This window comes from Grus americana, chromosome 6, assembly GCF_028858705.1.
Source record: "Grus americana isolate bGruAme1 chromosome 6, bGruAme1.mat, whole genome shotgun sequence".
Lineage (NCBI taxonomy): Eukaryota > Metazoa > Chordata > Aves > Gruiformes > Gruidae > Grus > Grus americana.
In genome coordinates, this window is record NC_072857.1 from 35,997,838 (window position 1) to 36,020,947 (window position 23,110).

Here is a 23,110-nt window from a genome sequence, read left to right on the forward strand (position 1 = left end):
CCTAAACTCCTAAACTTTTAACCCCAAACTCCTAAGCATTTATCTCAGCTGCCCGCTTGTCCTGCTGTCGTGGCCTAGCCCCAGCCAGCAGCTAAGTATGATGCGGCCGCTCTCTCACTCCTTTGCCCCTCTCCACCCTGTGGGATGGGGAGGAGAATTGGAAGAAAAAGGAAAAACTCATGGGCTGGGATAAGGACAGTTTAATAGGACAGCAAAGGAAGAGGAAAATAACAACAACATTAATAAAAGAACACGCAAAGCAACTGATACACAATGCAATTTGCTCACCACCTGGTCCAGCCTGTCCCCAGCATCCTCCTCCCAGCCACTCCCCCCTTATATACTGAGCATGATGTCATGAGCATGACATCATGGCATTGAATATTCCTTTGGCTAGTTTGGATCAGCTATCCTGGCTGTGTTCCCTCCCAGCTTCTTGGGAATATTAACTCTATCCTAGCTGAAAAAACAGGACACCTGCCTTGCTCAAAGCAGGCATAGGTTCATTTCTGCAAGAGCAGTTACAAACACAGCGACACAGTAGTATATTTACTTCATATTACAGATTATTTCCAATCTTGTTTAGAAAGGACAGGTCCTCCACATGCCTGACTGCATAATGTTCACTGATCAGCTAGGAAATACATGTTGTGAAATCAACTGTCATTTGTAGCAAAGCTGATGACTGCAGCACTCACTGCTGCTTCTCAGTTACCCTGTTTTACCAGCCTTCCTCCTATGAAGTATTGATTTTCAAATTCAGGAAATAGCACAATATAGAAGACTGACACTGAATGAAGCACCCAACTTGACCTTTGTTTTTAAGGACTTAAAACATATCAGCACAAAACTGTAGGCGTATGCCTCATTGGCTGACTACCCTGAGGAAAACTGATGCACACTGGAAAACAAAACAAACAAACCAAAAAACCAGCTCCAGACTATATGAATTTTTTCTATGTTAACTGTTTAAATACAGAACTGAAATAATTATTCATCTCATGGAGCTTACATCTCTCCATTAAAAAACCAAATTTATCAACAACGCTGAAAGCTTACCAAAGTATGCACGTCTCCTTCAATGGCAGATAGATCCCTTCGACTGATACGATGATCGCGATTATCTTCCCTGCTAAGTGTTTCATTCTTATCATCATCTTTAGAAGCAGAAATCTGGGACACACCAAGGAAACCAAAATAATAACTAATTCTTACATTTAGATATTTGCAGACTTCAAAGTTACGGTCAAGAAAACGTATAACTGGTCAAGTTTCTCCCTGTCTGTCCTAGCTATTCCTCAGAACCTGGCTTAACCTACAGCTGTAATTAAAATGTTACTCCTGCCTTTTCTAGATCACTGATGCGAATTTCTACTAAGATCTATCACAGTGCCTTGAGCATCTTAATTCTTTTTCAACTCAAAACTTTTTCATTTGTAGAAAAAAATATTCTTAGACTGCAATAAATAATTCAATTTTGCAATCTTTTACTAAAGTTTTTTCCTCAACATTTCAGTTTTAACTCTGAAAAAATAGCACTAGTATGGTACTGATGTACCACATACCAGTGCATGTGTGTGCACATGCCCAGACATACACAAAAACCTTGTTTAGGAGGAGCTTGGAAAAGTATACAGTAGGTTTAATAAATTATTTCAGTAATCCCTTAGAAATTCCCAATGTAAAATTGCAAATTTACACATGGAACTAGGCAGAGCCATGCTACTTGCCCTCTAAATAACAAATTTAGATGAGAAAACTTACAAGAGTTGTAAAAATTATATTACAAATGGTATAGCAAAAGCACAGGAAATTTGTGTTTATATATTCACTAAAGTTGCTTTCTGATTATCAAAGATACCTGAGTATTCTTTGTTGTCCTATACCTTGAATATCTTCCCTTAGTCTTTTGGTACACATTTGCGTTAATTCTTCTAGAACTAACATACTGATTTTTACTACTTGTTCTAAATTGTCTTAGAATTCAGCTCTCTACTCTCAATAAAACTTGCTGTTTTTTATCTGGTGTTTCTTTGTCTAGTCCCACTTAGGAAAAAGGAGTTTCTTCTGCTCTGTGCTCTAGAAACGGCATGTTCTGCTGGCAGTGATAGCATACTTTTAAGCCCACTGAAACACCTCTGTGGCATTTGGATGAGGGCCTAGATAAATAAGCTAGTAATAGAAAAAATAGTACCGTTTTGTACCAAGAAATAAAACCCAGAAAAATTACATAACAGCCCAGAAACATCTGGAATGTTTTTGTTCACTACCACATTTAATATAATCCCATTGCTTTGGACTTAAAACTCATACAAGAACAGTCTTCAAGAAAAAGAAAACACCACAATCAACAAAAAGAAATGAAAAATTAATCTTTGGATTGACAATCTATTGTCTACCTTTTATTTCACCTGCTATATACATTGACAAGTACTATCAAACAGTGCAGTCTTGTTCCTCAGCAACAGATGAAAACAACTCAGCATTAGATATTCTCAAAGATTTGGGTATTTTGAGTGTGTTTCCAAAACTAAACAAATTTACTTCATTCCACTCAAAACCAAAACCATCCTGCTTACCTTAATTTTCAAAGGATTGATTTCCATATCAGAAGTGCAGTTCATGGGACCGTCAATTTCATACTGAACAATATACAACAGTGTGTAGTTTTTGTATTTGTAAGGCCACTGCAGAGTCATCATCACCTTGCTGAACGCACTTGGACCATTGTTTCTCAGCTGATTATGAAAATAAAGTTAATAGATGTAAAAAAATCCCACACAAACAGAAAAAGAAATGCTGCCATCTTTGTTAATGTGCATATAGTTGTTATTTTATATTTGAGTCGTAAACGATACTGCTATTGTCCTTACCCCCCAACCAGTTATGGCAGTAGCATCAACAACTTTACCTAAAAATGGTAGCTAAACTTCAGTCTCTCAACAGGCAAAACTTAAGGTTACTTCTGTAATTTGATAACAATCACTTCAAAAGCAAAGCTATATGGCATTAGGTTTTTTGTCTTGAAGAAACTGAATTTTTTTTTCCTTGAAAAAAAAAAAAATGTATTTTTTGTAGCGTATTGCATGAATCACAGCCACTGTGTCTCAGCCAAGATACTCTGAGTACAGATACATACAACCATAAGTTTCTTTAGATAAACGGTCTCTTAAGTTCTAGAACAAACTTTAACTATTATTCACACAGTGCTCTCAGTAAGTTTTATTAAACAATCTAGATTAAAGCTGTGATCATTCTTTTAACGAGATTTTAAATACTTAAAATTTTTCAAGGCGAAAGACTTTACAATAATGATTCAGAACAGTTGGAATACAAATGAGGATACTGAATAATTTAAAGCCATGAGTCATTTTATCAGTTCAAGTTACTTAAAATGTTTTATCTAGATTTCAAAGGGCTAGAAAATAAAATGTATAATGATGGAAAAAATAAGCCTCTTCTGTTTGGCCACTCCAGTTACACTAATTGCAGGCATTCCAATCCTTCTTGCAGATAGCAGTTATTGACCTACCATAAAAAATTAAAAAAGTAAAATGAAAGAACCTTTGTTTCCAAGCAAGAGCAAAATGAAAAAAAAAGTTAAAATTTACTGCAGAGAAAAGCTACACCAAAAATTTTCTTTCTTTTCATTTATCACAGAACTGCGTAATTGACATTAGTAGTAATTGCATACCTCATAGATATGCTGAACTAGAGGCCCAATATCATCTTCTGTTTCTGGATTCTCCTTCGGCTGCCAATTTGCAATAGGAAGGAATATGTGATCAGGCGACGACACACTAAACAGTGGAACAAACATCATTATTGTCAAGTATGAAACAATAAATGTAATTCTGTAGAACGTCTCAAAAAATACAATCTCCAATTTTTCATCCTCTGTATGTGAAAACAGAAAGAACAGAGGTTGAGCGGCTTGTATAGTAAATGTTCAGTTTCTTCTCCACATGAAAAGATGAACCTTGTATTTAGAAACATTTTATTTCCCTGTCCTAAACTTTGGATTCATCCTACAACATCCAGTAAACCATTAATAGAATTAAGATACCTGTCATCCACAAAACACAAAGTGTGAAATACTTTGATAATGAGAAATATTGATGATGTAGAGACTTACCAGTGCAGTCATAAGAATAATTCAGCATGCACTGAAAAAACAGTGAGACTAGCAATAATGCTTTTCAGTTGTGCCATCTCCCCACCTCTCACATTGTAACAAAATTAGATCACAATAATGAATGTAGTGGAAATTTTAAAAGATGATGGCTCTGAGTTAACTGGCAAAGGAAGAAGATCGTATAGCATTTAGGTGTCAAGTATAGATTTCTGGTAAGCAGAAGTAACAGAGGTAATGGAGTTATTACAATATTAATATACTGTGCTTAGGAGTGAAGAAGGTGAGGGCACTGCAAACTTCTCTTCAACAGGATTTTCAACTTTGGTTTTAGAAAAGGTTTCAGGGGGTTTTGGATGCAAACTCAGTTTGTGGAGGAGGAAAGTGATCTGAAGAAGTGTGTGCAACTGCAAAAGTGAGGGGTGATTTTTTTCTTGCTTCTAAAAACCTCACTACTAACAGAGGCACAACATTCCTTTCCGGAATTCATTTTGTAATTATTTAGAATTATTTAAGGTCTGAAATTCCAAAGGGTGGCTAGAGAGAACCATATTTTCTTTATGATTAAAAATTCCCTAAGGCTTTCTGAAAACTTATGCAGACCTGAAAGAATGTTCATTGAACTATAAAGAAGCAAACATGCAAAGCTCATTTGAGAAAGACATTTATTAAAATAGTATCAATGCTTACCCTCTAATTTCAACAGCTGCTAAAATGGCAAGGTCAGCCTGATAGAATGCCACTGGACTTAGATTGTCATACAGGTTGGAACTGCAGAGAAAATAAAAGTTCATTTCTTAAATGAAATAAGCTAAGTACTTAAAAAAAAAAAACACTTAAAATAATTGTATGTAACATCATAACATGACTCCTGAGCCCCTGTAGAAAAGCACATTTACTAAAAACTAAGAAGCACATTCCAGCAACTTCTCACTTAAATGCATACCAGTCCCACCCTCAGCACAGTCTGGAGGTCCCTCAGCACGGAGAAGTCCATAAAGGACACAAAGCTAATGCCAACTTTGTTCCTTAGCTGCCACGTGTAATGAAAATTCAAATGCCAACGCTGTGGGATAACATCGACTATATAGCTAGCAGAGCCGTAAGTTCCACTTTAGGACATCTGTTATGCTCAGGGACTTGTTGGCTTCCAAATAGTCCCTGGGCAGAAAAGTATGCTAAGGCTACTCTTGCCTACCTCTCTTCACAGTGTTTAAACTGGTAAATGAATACAGTTAACATCCAATTCCTACACTTCAGATATACCAAGAGATGACAGATATTAAGGCATGTAGAGTCACTCATACATAAAATTTTGTTTGCACTTTCTTTGTAAACAGAGAAAAAGAAATACAAAGAACAGTCCTATTCCCCTCGAAGCAGAGCTGGGAATAGAATCCTGATCTCCTTAGGTACATCTGATTGTTCTGTGTACCTAACCAATTTCGTTTATAAAGATCTTAAATCCCCTAATTATTCTTCACTGCTGCTGTAATCAAAAAATACATGCAACAGTGTTTTCTGCCCAACCTGTAAATACCTCATCCTTTCAGAGACTAGAGTAGTTCTGCTAGGAATTGTGCTAGCTTTGGAAACCTAGCTTTGTGAGTTTAAGACAACTACCATGATCTTTAAAACCTCTTCAGGATAATACCTTGATAATGCCTGTCACTATAAGCTGTGATTACCATGTTTGATTGCATCACTGTTCTCGCATTCGCAAGTCATGTAAGGAAATTCCTTCCATAGAAGCTGTAACATGTTACAGGAACTTCCTTTCTCTTCCATCACAAAAGAAGCACGACTTAAGCAACCTCACTGACTTTCTTCTCCCAGCAAAAGTTAGTTAGTGACCACTGTTAGCCTCAGGAAGATGACAGACACCCCAGAGAAGATCACTTTCTGCAAACAAGAACTGGAGTCATGTGCCACTGGCACAGCTTACTAGCTAATGGAGAAGGGAAAAATTGAACAGACAGCAATGTGAGATCAAAGAGATATTTAATGCTGCCAAGGCCTTTGATCAGTACAGCAAGCTGTTGTATCATTAAAATAGAATGGCAGGTTTAAACTTATTCAACTCTTGTAGATGAAAAATGCATATGTGGATGAGAAAAATTTATTCACTACATTAAAAAACTTAAGCTCTTCAATGGAAAGAAGAATTAAAAAAAAAGCTTTTTGTCCACCGTGGGGAATAAAAAAGCAGCTGTATTTGTACTGTCTGTTAAGCAACATAAAACTGTATTGGCTAAAGAGATTCCCATCAAACACACCTCCAAATCTTAAATATCATCTCCAGTAGGTATAAATTCATATTTGTATATCATATTTATATGAAAGCAGTGTGCTCATCTTATAATTAACAGGAACACTACTGTTTTGTTCTATTTAATTTTTAGACTCTCATGCTGGCTGCTGTACAACACTTAAAATGGTTCACTGCATGTTGCTTCCGCTCAGATGAACATGTGCATTGCCTTTTCTGAAAAACTGACACCTCTCATCCTCAAAATATATAAAATTGGAAATTCTGACTTTACATCAGAAGGAATTCAGGGTTCAAACACCAGTTTTAAAACAGGGCTGGAAACCCAAAGACACAAGTAATTCTGTGGCACTACACAAGTGTCAGGAGATCACAACAGTACACAGGTACAAAACCCCAGAGTTTTTCTTGAAATACATTAAATGGTTTTGTTCCTCATTATTAGTATTTCACTTGTGCCATGGCCTAAGAGCTGTAAGCAAAAGAAACTGCATTCAAACAGAAAACTGTATTTTCTTACATTTTTTCCTCTATTTTAGAAAACATAATTCATTAAAAACATGTGTTTACTTTTTAAACAATCATGAGGCAATGCCCAGTGAATTAGTCCAGTGTGAAACTAACTGCTCAGTTCACAGGCTATTTACTTAGCGTGTTATCTACCAGGTGAGGTGCATACTCAGATTTCCGTACCTTCGGATTTGCAAGTCAAACTTCACAGAAGTATCCATTTCAGACTGCTGGTGCACACTGAAACGCAGGCCAGCTAATAGCTTTAGAAAAAAAATCACCAGGGTTCAGTGCAAGCACAATAAAATACCTGATAAAAGCTTCTTAATACTATTATACTACAACAAAATTGCTTGAGGGATGTTGTTATAAAGAGAACACACAGAGAATTGGCAAATAAAACTTGTCCAGTTCACCAAGACTAGAAATCTCTCCGTAGATTTCAGCCAATGCATCACTGCCACAAAACAGAAACGTAAGGCTTACATCATGCTCACCCCGCCTTGCTTCAGCCATTTTTACTCATAACTGAGCATCCCTGTGTGTTGCAAAAAGTATTAAACAGGGCACACTTTAATGGTTTGAAATTCAGTTCCCAAGGTTTGTTCTAAGTCAGTGGATGATAGTTACTTCAACATCTGTACACTTGAGCTTTGAAAACTTCGGAAATACTTTACAAGACTTTGGAAATAGCATTTATTCATCTATACAAAAAGTCTCTTGGAAGAAAAGCACCAGAGTGTTTATAGTTGTGACTGATTTTCACTTTATTTCCACAGAAAAATAACACGTATTATGTCATATCATCTTAGTATCTGCCAGGTCCCACTAACTTCACAAGACTAGGCAGAAGACAAAAGCACTTTTAGGTTTCCACTAAGAGAAAGGCATGTTATGAGCTAACTATTATAGACTAAAAAAATACGTATCAGCTAAATCTAAAGACAAACCTATAAGGGACCAGAGTTTGTTAATTCCACTGTTTAATGAAATATTCCTTTCAAATTGCATCATAAAAGACTCATGAACAGTCCTTTCAACCTTTAATTTAGCTGAAAGGTTGAAAACAATTACCACGGAACTAACCAAATATGTGGACAGCTAAACGTCGGCTAGATCTAATCTTAAATTCCCATGAGTAAACATCCTACCCAAACACTACTGTGATTAAGACAAATGCCACTGCACTCCTGTTAAAGCTACCAGACACCTGCCGGACCAAACTTTACCTTAGTTCCTGCTTTCATGGGATTTCCCAGGTCACAAACTACCATGCGCGTTTGATTCTCTGTTTTAAATGCACATGACAGCCTTGCTAAAGCCTGCAATAAACCAGAAAGAAATATTAAGGAATGTCATTCTTGACATCTGGACACCTGTGTGAAAGCCTGGAGAAAAGTTCTAGGTACACTGCATTAATTTAATGTAACTTCTCAGTCCTAACACAGTCAAGCACTAAAATTAAAATCTGAGTATGAAAGTCTCCATAGAGACAAGTATTTTTGATACAAGATAGATGCTCTTTCCAAGGTTGTAAAAAGAGAAATTCAATACTTTTGTATTGGGTAGCACTGGTGGTTTTTGTGACCTAATTTCTCCACCTGATTCTTCAACACCTATGTGAAGGTGTTGGCAATTAGGCAAGTTAAAACCCTCCATAGGAAAATAAAGATTAGAAGGCAAAGTAACATGAATACTTACTAGCTTACTCAAAAAAAAGGTCTTAGAGGAGCTATCAGATTTTGGATAAAGCCACATCACAAAGCTGTAGAGTGACAGAGGCAAACTGGAGAACCAAACCGAGGTACGGTCCAACATATATGAAGGATATGGTATCAAAGTTGGAATCCTTTGACACAGGGGGAAATAGTTTCCCCCTTAACATTCTGCAACTTTACACACATATCGATTGATCATAGATTATACTGAATGAAAACAAGGATGAAGAAACTCTGAAAGTCTATTACTCATATATAGCTGTGATAGGCTAAAACAAAATCTGGACTATACCCACATGTCTTCAAAGAAATAGAAGTTATACAGACATTTTATAATACAAGAAGGGAAAGTCAGGAAATAAATTTTAATATTCTGTGTAGTCAGGATATCTGACACCGAAGACTGTCTACATACTTAGGTGGAAAAGAATAGTAAGACCCAACATCACTTTTTTGCCTCACAGGTGCCCAGCTCTTTACCTAGCACATGACATGTTAAGTCTAAATTTAAATAAACAAGGGCACTGTTCAAATAAAGACTTGTAGCAGATAACTCTGTGTGTCAAGCTCCATCACACAGATGGTTCTTCTTTGTTCCTAATAGCACACTCTTAAATTGGAACCATCCAGCCAGGTGTTACATAGCCTTGGGGCTTAGGAGAACTTGATCATTCTTTTGGCACTTTGCTTTAAGACTGAAGCGTAAAAACCACCACTAATGGACCCTCTCGCACAGACTTCCATAGCAGCACCTGAACCATGACTAGTCAAAGAAGAAAGATAGTTGGAATTTTACCTCGTTGTTACGAACAACACCGATGAAATCTGCTTGGGGCGGAACGATGACGAAGAGTTCTGCTTCATAGGCTCCTTCCCCTTGATTCTGAGCACTGACTATTAGTGTCAAGGGATTGTCATCACCAATGTAGATCTGCTTCTGATCACTACAAAAAACAAGTGTAAAAATGAGGTCTGCATTCAGCTTTTAAAGTGTATTGAACTGGTTGAACCTACAGAAACAAGAGACATTCTGAAATTGCACAGAGGAATCTAGAGGCAGTACCTATGCTTCAGGAATATCAGGGGAGCTCTACGCTGTTTAAAACAAAAACGTGTCCACAATGACAGAAATGGAGCAAATATTACATACTGTTTTGTAAGAATCTTTTCTATAAAATTTACAATAAACCACAAAACCACTGACACCTTTTTTTAACAAAGAACAATTATGAACAGCTACATCACTGTGTACATTTTGAATTACATGCTGTAGTGGGTTGACCCTGCCTAGAGGCCAGGTGCCCACCAGAGCCGCTCTCTCACTCCCCTCATTCACTAAACAGGGGAGAAAAGGCATAACGAAATGCTTGTAGGTCGAGATAAGGACAGGGAGAGATCACTCACTAGTTATCGTCACGAGCAAAACAGACCAAACTTAGAGAGGGAATTCATCTAATTTATTACTAGGCAAAACAGAGTAGAGGAATGAGAAAATAAAATCAACTCTTAAAACACTTCCCCCCACCCCTCCCATCTTCCCGGGCTCAACTTCACTCCCGGCTTCAACCTTCCCCCCCTCAGTGGCACAGGGGGACGGGGAGTGGGGGTTACGGTCAGTTCATCTCACGGTGTTTCTGCCGCTTCTTCATCCTCAGGGGGAGGACTCCTCTCATCGTTCCCCTGCTCCAGCATGGAGTCCCTCTCACGGGGTGCAGACCTTCAGGAGCAAACTGCTCCAGTGTGGGTCCCCCACGGGGTCACAAGTCCTGCCAGCAAACCTGCCCTGGCGTGGGCTCCCCTCTTCACGGGTCCACCGGTCCAGCCAGGAACTTGCTCCAGCGTGGGCTTCCCACGGGCCACAGCCTCCTTCAGGTGCCTCCACCTGCTCCGGCGTGGGGTCCTCCACGGGCTGCAGGTGGAATCGCTACACCCCCTCATCCTTCCTCCATGGGCTGCAGGGGGACAGCCTGCTTCACCATGGTCTTCACCATGGGCTGCAGGGGGATCTCTGCTCCGGCGCCTGGAGCTCCTCCTCCCCCTCCTTCCTCACTGACCTTGGTGTCTGCAGAGTTTCTTACATCTTCTCACTCCTCTCTCCGGCTGCAAAAGCTCTCTCCCTCTCTAAGTGTTTTTCTTCCTTCTTAAATATGTTATCACAGAGGCGCTGATTGGCTTGGCCTTGGCCAGCGGCGGGCCCATCTTAGAGCCGGCTGGCATTGGCTCTATCAGACACAGGGGGAGCTTCTAGCAGCTTCTCACAGAAGCCACCCCTGTAGCCCCCCCGCTACCAAAACCCTGCCACGCAAACCCAACACACATGCCTACTTAGCAGATGTACAAGCATACATTTATAACAAAACTTGATGGAAGGCGCAACTACAGAATATAGCCAAGACCTCTGTAATACATTTGTTCCAGATACAAAAAGAATATTTTTCCAAACAATATATTTTCATCTCCCCAACTACAGAGAAACCTAACTGTACCTGCACTGATGTAAAATGTTTCTGAAGCATTTCCATGAATTAGTATGTCTGTGAATATGTACTACCTGTATGCATATGCTACAGCTCTGTACTAAGGGCATTAGAAAAACCACAGATGACATTTACGAGTAGAGATAATAAACTAAGAATGGCTTTCAGGCATACAAAGCACAAAAAGCCCAGACTCACAAAAGAATTATTAGTTAAAACTTGTTTCTTTTTGCAGGATTAATAAAAGATATTACCAACAATTTTTTTTCATACCTATGACAACCCTTCTCCCCCCCTTGCTGAATAAAAACATGCCTGTTCACATCTTCATATGTCTATGTAGTATTAAATAACAGAACAGTGCTACACTCACAGCTAACACTGGTTTATGCTTGGTATGCATATCCAGCTTAGCAAATATACAAATAAATACTGTGTACGTATAGTGGGAGCTGGGGTGGAGGTGGTGGTATCTGTTCTGACTGTATGACATGCTAAAGGCATTAGGTTACAAAGCAGAAAATGGCTTTTCCTTAAAATAAATAAGCATGAGTTTAGGTTGTATACATTGAGGAGTCTTACTTATTTCAATACATCCTTCTAACAAACATATTACAAGCTCTGGAAGTTTAGAATTCTAAGTAGGGCAGTTACTTTTCCCTGTAGTATTTTTCTCATGTATTTACCTTTCTACTGAAACCTCCAGCTTCGGTTTGCAGATATTATCATCACCACAATCCAGCAGAATATGTGCCTATACAAAAATCAAATGCATAATGTTGTAATAATTCCTGCATGTGTTCCAACATACATTTCCAATAACACTATTTCACCACCAAAGAAGAATATTTCTAAATAGCTGGTTATGAGGTATCTTCATCTCATTAGTCTCAGAAGAGAACAAATGAGTTTTTATAATGTGGGGGGCACTGTGCCTCATCCTGCCACACTGCAATTCTAGGATTGATGTTTACACATCTTAGTCCTCTTTCCATACTTTAAATAATCTGTTCATCTTGAGTTGCATCTCCACTATCCTCTTTAAAAACAAGTGTAAAAATTTGTATAAAGGGCAGCAATATAAAACTATGTTTATTACCTTAAGAGAACTACAGGGATAAACATAATATACATAGAACAGGATAGTATGAGCAATGGATGAAACACTCCAGTCCCTCAAGATTAACACCTTCAATACTACTTTAACTGCTTTTCTCTAGAAACTATTAGTATGCGTGAAAAGTCAGTCCACCGCTAAAGAATATGTGTCAAAAATAAATTTTGGAAAGAAAGACAAGACAAACATACAATAACCATCAGTATTTCCATAAATCAAAGACTAAAGTCTAGATATATATTTTGGTATCTTAATTTTTCAGAAGTGCTAAGATGAACATAAGTATCGAAAGCCAAAAATACATTCTGGGTTCTCTTATCACAGACTGTCCAAGAAGCGTACCTGTCTGCTCATATTAGCAGGAGTGAACTGGTTGAGGATAGGGTGCAATCCTGTTGCATCTGCAGCTGTTCTGTAATCCAGACGATATTCCATAAAAATAGTAATGGGAGTTAGTTTGTCTCTAAATTCAGATTCATCCTGAGGAAACCAAAGATTTGAATTACAATTAAAACATGTGAAGAAAGCATCAACAAAAAAGTACCCTTCAAAAGGCTTTATAGACAACTGTTGTGGTTTAATCCGGCAGGCAGCTGAACGCCACACTGAACTCTTTTCAGACTAGAGAATCTCTTGTCAGACAACCTACATTGTAAACTTTGAAGATGGACAATTTTAGTAGTAACATGCCTGTTTTATAAATGGAAAACTGGAGTATACAGGAGTATTAAGTCATAGAAGTATAATAGCAAGGAGCCTAAAGGGCTATACAATTCCACTCTTTCCTGTCAGACAATACTCAGTATGCTTCTAAGATCCCTCATAGATAATCATCTTTGGATTTGTGATTTTTCCTTCTTGAAATTATTACTTTGCACTTGGAGTTGCTGACTTTCATATTGTTCATTTCAAATCATTCTGTTTATCAAATGTTGATCCTGCCGTCCAGAGTACTTACAAACCATTACATTAGCCACAGATTTTATCAGCGTGGACTCTGCTTCATTATTCTCATTTCTGAGAATAATGAAAATTACTTAGTCTAGAACAGCTCGTTGCAGGATCTTACTTCAGCAGCTATCTTCTATGAGCACAAACCTATTGACAACTTACAGTTTTCAACTGGTTTTGCATCCAATTTAAGGTAATTTCATATAGGTCATCTATCATTACTTTATGAGAATGTCGGGTGGAAAAGTGTTAAAGCTGTAGTAACACTGAGATCTGGGATGTCTATTTCCATAGGTATCCCAGTCAAAGAAAGGCATTGCCTGTCCTCCATGAATCCTTAATCATTTTTATTGTTTTTGTGGGTTTTCTTGGGGCTTTTTTTTGAGAGAGGAGTAAGTATTGTTTATGTTTGATTTGTAAGTAGTCAGAGATAAATCTGAGCTGCATCTAACTTTCATATGTCTTTCCTTATTTCAGCCAGTGTTTCTTCTCCTGGGTTACACTGTTTAATTGCTAGCATTTGTCCACATTTGTGGGGACTTAAACAAAAAGGCTAAGAAAAAGTGAACTTAATATTTCAACCTCTGTCTCCTGTTATTTGCTGATCTTTGCTTTTTAGTTGTGGATGGATATTTTTCTTTATTCTTTTACATCCAAAGCAGAAGCGCAACCTCTGCTTATTGACTTTCATGTTCTTTGGAAATTGGAACTTATTTTGTGCCTAGATGACTTGTCCAAGAAGTCCATAACAAAGTTCAGAATTGAATTTCCAATCTGTTTAATGACCAGGACCTCAGTCACAATCATATGCATCGTTCATCCTCTGACAGCAGTGATAACGCAAGGACAGACACGTGGTTTTAGTAATTTTAAGTTTATCCATTGGACAGGAAGTTTCTCTAGCATTTCTTTTTTTTTTTTTTTTAAAAGAAAAACCATACACACTTAACACAGGGAACTTTTAACAGATCATGCACCAAAAATGATTGGCCTAAAACGTAAATGGGTACTTACCCTCAAAAAGGCATCAAGTTCTTCACAATTCATTTTGCCTCCCTTTGTAATAGTCATGTTCTTAGAGTGACTAGGCTGTTTGCTGTGGAGAAAGAGAGCTCTCCTTATAGCTCCTTTCTGCTTAAGTTTATCCAACAGCAGCTCCACTTGGAAATCTGTCCAATCCAAAGCATTTAGGTTAGGGATATTTCATTCAATTACACAACGTGCAGATTCCCATCAGAAATGGAGATAAGGGCTGATTTCAGCTACAATGAAAATCTAGTACTTGGAACTTTTAAAACTTCCAGTTCTTTCAATATAAAATCTGTTACTACATTAGGTCTCAATACAGTAACTAACAAGGACTGTTGTTGTCCTAAATTAGACTCTTTTTCCTTAAAAACTGGAAACATAAGAGCACTGATACATTTTTAATATTTAATTGCTTTAGAACTGCAAGAACAAAAGTTAATTTTTTCCCCCCAGAAAATTTTAAAGCAATCTTGCACATAATCATTTAACTGCATTGCTGATCTAATTACTTCCCATATTTGAAATAGATGATGAAATTTAAAATATGTAACAGCTATGTATATGAATCTTCCCAGATCATACCACCTCTATACATGCCATACAGAAAACAAGGAAAAGCTTTTATCATGAGTAGACAAAACCTGATGGTAGCCGGCTGTCTGCCACACCACAAAATCTTAGGGACAACTTAGAAAACAATTTGATTGTTTGAAACAATCTCTTCCTGATTCTGATGCAGAGAATCTGATTCCAAAAGTCAGTGATATCAATCAAAAGTTTGTGATTTCAACAGAAATGTGAGAAGTCCCTTGTGGCTTGTCTATATTTTTCAGGCCTGAAAATGCACATACTTGAATATTCTTGTCTAAAACTCCCCTGAACGAGAGTCAATCTCAGTTCTGTAAAATGCAAAGGACTTTCCAAGACTAGTTCCACCAAATGGTGAAACATATGCCTAAAGTCCCAAGTATGCTCATATCCCACTGACTTCAACACAACTTCAGCAAAAAACATGCTGGAGACAGTCATATAAGATGTATGTGGTTACTCAACTGGTAGGATTGTGCTGTAATGGGGTAGCCAACTGTTTCAATAATGAAAAAGAACGATGACTAGTGCTCATGTCTGCAAACAATATGAAAAGACTTCTAAAGTTTTTAAACTAGCAGAACTTACTGAGTGAATTAGGGAGCTTTCCTTTGCCATCCGCTTTTAAGCAGAACTTTACTTTGAAGCTGTTTTGGAGGAAAAGAAAAGATTAATTTCACACACTTTTTCTCTCATTTTCTTCTAAAATTCTTTACTGTTTTTCTCAGTTCAAAGGCATTCTTTTTTGAGACTCTACCTCACTCCCAAAAGCTATTTTCTGCTGGTGGGAGAGAAACTATAACCTAAAAGTAGACAGCAATGCAAATAATTGGAGTTTTAATTCATGCAGAAATAGTCACCTGTGAAGCAGTGTTTACTCCTGAAATCAAACGTGGCTCATTTATTTTTAAAGCTAAAAGGAACTGGCATACTGAGTTGAAAAGGAAGTTAGGACTAGAAAGGAGAAGCAGGTTTGGATAATAGTCCAGGAACAAGAACCAAAACCAGTTTGCAAAGCAGATCACTTCCCAAGTGTCTTCCATAGGCTCACTCTGTTTTTCACCTAAAAAGTAAGTTAATGGGTAAAAGCATTGCACAAGCTGTGTTTTCTGTTACCATCTTGGGAAGATATTACTCTATTCAACACAGACTACTGGCAATCTCCGCAGGTAGGACATAACTTAGGAGTCAGTCTAGCATCTATTGACTACAATGTTGCTTCTCCCGCTGTTGTCAGAGTTCTTATTTTGTATTGTCTGCTCTTCCAGAAAATTTTGTGTGTGTGTTTGCCTTTTTTAATTAGCTGACTAGACCTCATGAATCCTTTCAAAATTGAGAACTTATGAAAATGAAGACCAATAAAGTCCCTCCCCTGCAAAGGAAAACAAAGATGCTCTGCTTACCAAGAAACCTTTACATCTGACAGTGAACAGGCTTTGTTTTCTGGGTTTAGAATGGTTGGATTAACTTCCAGGGCAGCATTTACTCTAATAACTGGTCTAGCCCTGCAAAGAAAACATCCTCTTAAACAACATTCAACACCATGTTAGACAACACCTTCCCCATTAATTGTGAAATATACACATACACACTGAGACGCTATTTAGTCAAACTGCAAGAATAACAAATAATCATGGAGTAGATTAGGGAAAAGCAGGAAGTTTTTCTGTGCCCTTTTATTGCCATCAGTCAGAACATGGACAACTGTATTAAGAGGAAGTCCTAGCTATTGCTAGCACAGATCAATAAGGTATTTTCCCAACATGAGCAAGGCTGGATGAGAATATCAGGATTGCAGTGTAATAGCTAGCAGCACCCTGTATGTGTCGGAATCTAGAAAACTGTCACTCAGAAAGCCTTGAAGAGGTTTATGGTTTCTCTTAACTATAGATTATTAAGAAAGATAAATAATAGATAGCAGACTGTAGATCTACTCAGTGAAAACAGCAATATAACTTTTTTTTTTTTTTTTTTTTTACCTCCAGCAGTTTGGAAGGCAGAATGGCAGAATTTCAGACTTTCCTGATCCTGCTTTCTTTTGTAACTCAGGAATACCTCCGAGCTTTCATTCTGGCTGCACTTATGTAAGAGTGTAGAGGGAGATACTTACCTATACAAAACAGCTGTGTCAACACCAAACGCTCCAACAATCAAGTCTAGGAAGAAAGGAAAAATATTACACATTACAAGTTACTTTTTTAAATATGCTGTTAGTCAGAGGTGGGGGTACTATTAAGTTATTTAAAGTGACATTTAGAGCAGAGGACCTGGATATCCATTTTTGTCCACATCTGCGGCTCCTTTCAGTGAGTACCCAAAACTGGGTGGCATAGTACGAGCAGCCCACTGTCCTTCGAGAATTTGAGATGGGGCTGCATTCAAACCATTTGCTCTTCCATTGTAGATATAGACAAGTCCTCTCTTGTCCTCTCCGCCGTATGGTGCGGCAACTGCAATATCTGTAAACCAAAAGAACAATTGTCAATATCCCCAGACGCAGACCAGGAGAACATATTTGTGCTTGCATTGATCAATAATTTCTGATATTTCAGCTTCAATGTGTGTTGAAACACAACCAGCATTTGAAATGCTCATCAAAACCTGTTTTTTTTTTTTTTTTAATTGGATGCTGGATTTTCTAGAAAGTATAAATGTTTAGCAAGAACATGTATCAGACTTGTATGGGGGGAGGAGGGAAAGGAATAGTTCTGCAAACACTTCTGCACTTCGACTGCCTTACAGCCAAAACATATGGATTTGAGATGCTTCTGAGAGTATTAAACACCCAGAATTAGTCACTGTTGGCACCTAATCACAAAATTAAGTGGGACTATCTGCCCATTTCCTTAACACACTCATGTTCCTCCAAAGGGTGTGACATTTTAATAATTCTGGAAATTTTAAATCAGCCTAAAGCAATGGCAAATATAAAGTTCCATTCTATCCTTATCATGGCTTGGCAGTATGTTTTATGGAGAACTTCCAATTAGTGCAATTATGCTATCTCTTAAAGCTTAATCAATGTGGGAATACTCATTATCAGTGACTAATAAACAGTAATAAACAAAATGCTAATTGGACTATCTGTAAGGACAACTTTAGAAATGTACATATGACCTAAATGCAACATTTCCACAGTCAATTCAAAGACCAAACATGAAAACTTTTAAACACCATACAGAGTGACTACATTATTCCCTCCTCTTTCCTTAAATTTGAGAAAGTTTCATGAAAAGAACAAGGATTCAAAAGTTCACCATTTTGTATTTTTGACTCATCTTTACAAACTTTATGAAAACACTAGAAGTTCCAATATTGCATCATACTGTGATGGAAAGCATTTTAATTAACACTTCCATAATGAAACACAGCAGGAAAAAAAAAGTCTAAAAAACCAGACTAAATAATGGCAAAGTAATTAAAAACAGGCAGCTTTTGCTATGATTTTCTCACCTACAGTGTATTTCAGATTAAAATGTGATGGAATCAAAACATTTTTTGGATAATCTCATCAAGTGAATGGACTTTTGGCTATCAGCTATAACCTTTCCAATGTCTTCTGTAAATAGCTGCAGGGATATTGCATCTTCACACTAATTCTGTATACTACTAGCAACTGAAAAGTTCTCTTCCAACCCAAACTATTCTATGATTTTATGATTTCATTAAAAAATTAAATTAGAGCTACCTGAAAATTTTAAATATTAGCCTATTATAGTTTCTGATCTTTCAGAAAATACTTAGCTTGCAAGCAGAATGGAGAAAAAAAACAAGCATTTTTGTGCTGAACTCAAATTCCTAACACTTTACAAAACATTGGAGTACAACTTGCAAAACAGTGTTCTCCCTAGGATTCGTGGAAGTCTCCGTCCCAAAAGTATGATTCTTTTCTGTTTCATTGCTCTCCATTCTTAAATGAAAGTAACAAGAAGCACTCGCAAAGGCTTTGAGAGTCCACAGCTTCAGTTGTATCAGACCCAGACTCCTCATCCAAATACTTGCTTCAAGACACTCAGCTCTTGGTACAGATGGCTGTAGTTGTTATGGAATATTTTCACCAGACACTTCCATTTTGAAATAAAAAAAAAAAAATCTCTAGACTTTTCTCAGGCAAATTTTTTCTATCAGAACATTTTTAACCAGCTCTCTGAAACAAAACCGTCTTTTCAGTCATCACTGTGTTTCTGGAGAGGAAAATTGGCTTTAAGCAATGGAAACAGGAAAATTATATTGAAGACATCCTAACAAGTCACAGTGGAGAGGCAGATATTTAATTGAAATTTCTCCTGTACTTATCACTTAGAAAGTAATAAACTATCAGTGTAACAGCTAAAATAATCCATGCTGTAGTTTAAACGGTATAGTCTCTGCTCGATGCATACATGTAACTCCTGTTAGCATTCTTGGGAGTAGCATACAAGCATCGAAAGGAGTCTAGACCTTAGTGTCCAACATTCAGTCATGGTTAGAATGCCTAATGTTTGTGTGCAGAATCCACATTCAGTGTGCTGTCTAGATTTCATCTAGGAACCAAAAATACTGATCAATAAATTATGTCCTACCATTGAAGCCATCCTGATCTAGATCCCCCAGAGGTGCAATAGAACTGCTGAATCTTGCAAATATCTCAAAACCATTCAGCTTTGTGATCTGAAACCCTCCAGAGGCTCGTTGAAGGCAAATGGAAACTTGGCCAACCTCTTGAAGTTTCCCATCAGAACCTCGATCCATAAAAAGAGGGGCTCCAATAAACAAATCTGTATAACTGGACCAAAGAAGGACAAGGTTCTTCAGTAACATGAAAATTAAGTTTCATTCTCTTAAATATCCATTAGTACAACTCAGCACTGAAGTCAATATTAAGATGAAAGTTACCTATCTTTAAGTTGCAACCGAAGACAAATATCTGACGAAGTAAGCACAAATATACCAGAATTTAGTGCATTTAAAGCATGTGAGTACACCCGTGTATTTATGTAAATAAATACAAAAACAAATCTACAGTTGTTAAAACAAATGTTGAGTGCTAGCGAGAAATTGTGTTGTGCAGATACATGTTAAACCAGCATCGAAGACAGAAATCTATATTGTAGGAAAGACTTTTTAATAAAAGCTTCTTTTTCCAGAAACAAGTTGGGTAGCAATGGGGAAAAGAGGGCACTCACTTGTCCCCATTGATATCTGTGGCAGCCACTGAATAGCCAAAATAGGCAGCCATCTGGAAAACAAAATTCAAACCAAACTTGTGAGTTGTAGTGATATAAACACACAAACAAGCGCATACAAAGCTGTAGAGAAAAGATGTTAGGGAGATGATAATATATACTACAAAATTTTTTGTCTCCTTTCCTTTATATTTTCCGTTCTCTTTCTTGCTGTGTTAGAAAGTGAACTGATCAGTTACCTTCCCCACTCTCCCTTTCAGGATCCGGTCCTCTTTCCCAATTCTCAAAAGAGGCACCATCTCCTTCATTTAAATAAGATTGGTTTTCTAAGTAGTACTACAGGACGGGAAACTTACAGAACATATATTTTTAGGATTCCTACAGACTTTATAAAATTTTTCTTTGGCACGTAAGCTAATAACCTACAGAATTTATATGTTCTAGTACCCCAAATACTGTCCCAACACGTCATCTTTCTATAAGAAGAGCCTCCCAGCCACCCACGACACTGAATAAAGCTACATACCTGCTCTCCAGTGAAGTTGTACATGGAAGACATGTTCTTCCCATTGTAAATAGACACCTGCACATGAAGAAACACACATTTCAGCACACCAACAATATTAATCTTTTTTTAATTTATTGTCAAGTTTAATGTTTCAAATTTCCTACCATGCCCAGAGTTCTTGCTGCTCTTGGGACTCCTGATACAAAGTCTGAAACATAAAGGAAGACACCCAGGTAACATTCAGGTCCCAAAATACAATGACTTTGCCTGAACAGAGTTGCTTATTCCTAGTACTTTATACATTTACCTGTGCACTGTATCATTTGTTCTACACCATTTGATTAAAAGACCTGCCCAGCATATTAACATGATTTTTTTACTGAAGCAACAGTCTTACCTTCTATGCCATCACCATTGAAGTCTCCAACAGCCACTGAATAACCTGATTAACAAAATAAATAAATTACTTTAAAAACCTTATTAAACCTTTCATCTATCCTTATACTCTTCATAGGTCTCTGTGCACAGTCCTCTCACTTCATCTTAAAATAGAATTGAATAAATATTGCCTCTAAGTAGCTTGGACTATGAACAGCTACATGAGTAAACTGTAATTCATCAGCATCCATAAATTTGAGATCAGAAGATGAAAGTTTTAAAATTATCATTGTCCTGGTCTATCCTTGCTTTTTTCTAAACCCAGTTAAACATATACGAAGCTAAATTATGATTTCCCATTCCTCTGAGGGACTGTCTTCATTAGTTTTCTTCCCAAATGTGATTCTTTCACATTTTTATTTTGCTTTAGTATTTAGAAACAGGTGGTTAAAAAGAAAAAAGGTATGTGACTAACTTCTCATGTAAAAATCATACCTCTGCCATTCTAATATTCGGCCTGCATCATAAAGCACAAAAAATTCATGGAAATATTTCCATTTATTTTGTCATCAGGTGCTTTTTCAATCAAGTCTATGGCAAGATAACTAAGCTTCCATTATACATAAATTACTGCATTTTCAGTACGTAGCTCTTCAGTTATCTGTCAAAAGTGTAGGGAGTGTAGTGACAGGACAAGGGGTAATGGGTTCAAGCTGAAGGAGGGTCGGTTTAGATTAGATGTTAGAAAGAAATTCTTTACTGTTAGAGTGGTGGGGCACTGGAACAGGTTGCCCAGAGAGGTTGTGGGTGCCCCCTCCCTGGAAGTGTTTCAGACCAGGTTGGATGAGGCTTTGGGCAACGTGGTCTAGTGGAGGGTGTCCCTGCCCATGGCAGGGGGGTTGGAACTAGGTGATCTGCAAGGTCCCTTCCAACCCAAACCATTCTATGAGTTTATGTTGAATTAATAGTAGCGTGATTTAGACTTAGAGTAGCACAGGGGAGTTTTTCAAGTACAGCTACGTTTTCTTCCTTTTCAAACTACGCACCCAAGTAGCTGTCATCGAAAGCAGCACTGGCAGGTCTGGTTGCTAACTGGTCATCATACTTTGTACTGTAGACTCTGGAGTCATATTTAGCCACAATCTCTGTCACGCGATCAGAAATAAGTTGGCCTAAAGAGAAAAACAACTTAAAACCACAGAAAAATGTGTGTGCACTCATTCAATAAGCAACTGATTTACAGAATGCTTGCTTCTAAAGCAACAACTGTTCCACAATGCTGACCAGAGCATAGCCAACAGCAGCCGCCACAGATAGGAGATAAGTGAAACTTCGGATCCTACTGCAGCAAAGATTTATGCACATATTTCATCAAAAGCACACAGAGTTCTCACTCCAAATAGAAGCCACTCCTACATATAAGCCAGGATTTAAATGGGACTGCTCAGTTAGGTAACAGTAAGCATAAGCGTATGGAATTGCAGAACTGAGTCATCATTCTTTGTCTATATACCTGCACATGAGAGCTTAACATGGCAGGGAAGAAGCTAGTAAGATGAGCACAGTGTGTTACCGCGTTCCCTGTTTTCACTTCGCTAGCCACCAGGTGGTGACTTCATTACATTGAGCTTTTAATTAAATCTGGAATCACAAAGAAGTTTTTTTCAGAAGATCACTTACTTCACATACATATTCATACGTGTATGAAGTATAGGGAAAACTGCTCCTCCAGCATCTCAGAATGTGGAATAAAAATCTGGGGTGAAAACCTCTTGTTTTTAGAAGTATACTATTGCCTTCTATTCAAAGTTGAGGGGGTTTTTGGTAGTAGCAGAAAAGAATAAGGTGGTTTCAGCAGACGAGCTATCACTTTTGCCAAAAAGCAATAAAATGAATATTCAAACATAATCTATATTGTTCTGTATCTGCAGTTTCATTTCTATCATTCCATTTTGTTAAGAGTTTAAAACATAGGACTGGAAACAAGCCTCCTGTGCTGCTGCAGCTACGTATAGGCTGCAGTGATGTAGAAAATCTTTCATAAACATTGGTATTTACATTAAAAAACAGGCAGAGTTTAGCAGCTATGTCTCGATTGTAACAGCACCATCTTTTGAACAGAGAGCTATAGCTAAACACCGAATGATCCTGCAAACAAATACTGACTGAAGCCCACATTAGTAAATATGTAGGAAATGTTCTGTGTAAACAGTGTGGTTAGAGGAAGAATGTGCACCATGGCACAAACAAATCAATATAAACAAATAC

At 37.6% G+C, this 23,110-nt stretch overlaps 1 protein-coding gene and 1 long non-coding RNA gene across 2 annotated transcripts in view; one reads left to right on the top strand and one right to left on the bottom strand.

Annotated features, from left to right (window-relative positions):
* The window catches only part of LOC129208354 (uncharacterized), a 50,216-nt gene that overhangs the window by 11,544 nt on the left and 15,562 nt on the right, over positions 1-23,110 (top strand). The window lies entirely within an intron of this gene.
* Positions 1-23,110, bottom strand: part of ITGAV (integrin subunit alpha V) — a 52,785-nt gene that overhangs the window by 8,282 nt on the left and 21,393 nt on the right. Inside the window, exons 7-26 of the mRNA XM_054830932.1 lie at positions 21,889-22,014; positions 20,862-20,906; positions 20,629-20,672; positions 20,483-20,539; positions 19,957-20,009; positions 19,354-19,556; positions 17,059-17,250; positions 16,902-16,947; positions 16,195-16,296; positions 15,380-15,438; positions 14,189-14,343; positions 12,566-12,703; positions 11,793-11,860; positions 9,426-9,573; positions 8,141-8,233; positions 7,095-7,174; positions 4,823-4,903; positions 3,695-3,800; positions 2,580-2,738; positions 1,060-1,173 (exon numbers count right to left, since the gene is read on the bottom strand). Coding sequence (XP_054686907.1) covers positions 1,060-1,173; positions 2,580-2,738; positions 3,695-3,800; positions 4,823-4,903; positions 7,095-7,174; positions 8,141-8,233; positions 9,426-9,573; positions 11,793-11,860; positions 12,566-12,703; positions 14,189-14,343; positions 15,380-15,438; positions 16,195-16,296; positions 16,902-16,947; positions 17,059-17,250; positions 19,354-19,556; positions 19,957-20,009; positions 20,483-20,539; positions 20,629-20,672; positions 20,862-20,906; positions 21,889-22,014 — 2,069 coding nt within the window. The remainder of the gene's footprint in view (positions 1-1,059; positions 1,174-2,579; positions 2,739-3,694; positions 3,801-4,822; positions 4,904-7,094; positions 7,175-8,140; positions 8,234-9,425; positions 9,574-11,792; positions 11,861-12,565; positions 12,704-14,188; positions 14,344-15,379; positions 15,439-16,194; positions 16,297-16,901; positions 16,948-17,058; positions 17,251-19,353; positions 19,557-19,956; positions 20,010-20,482; positions 20,540-20,628; positions 20,673-20,861; positions 20,907-21,888; positions 22,015-23,110) is intronic.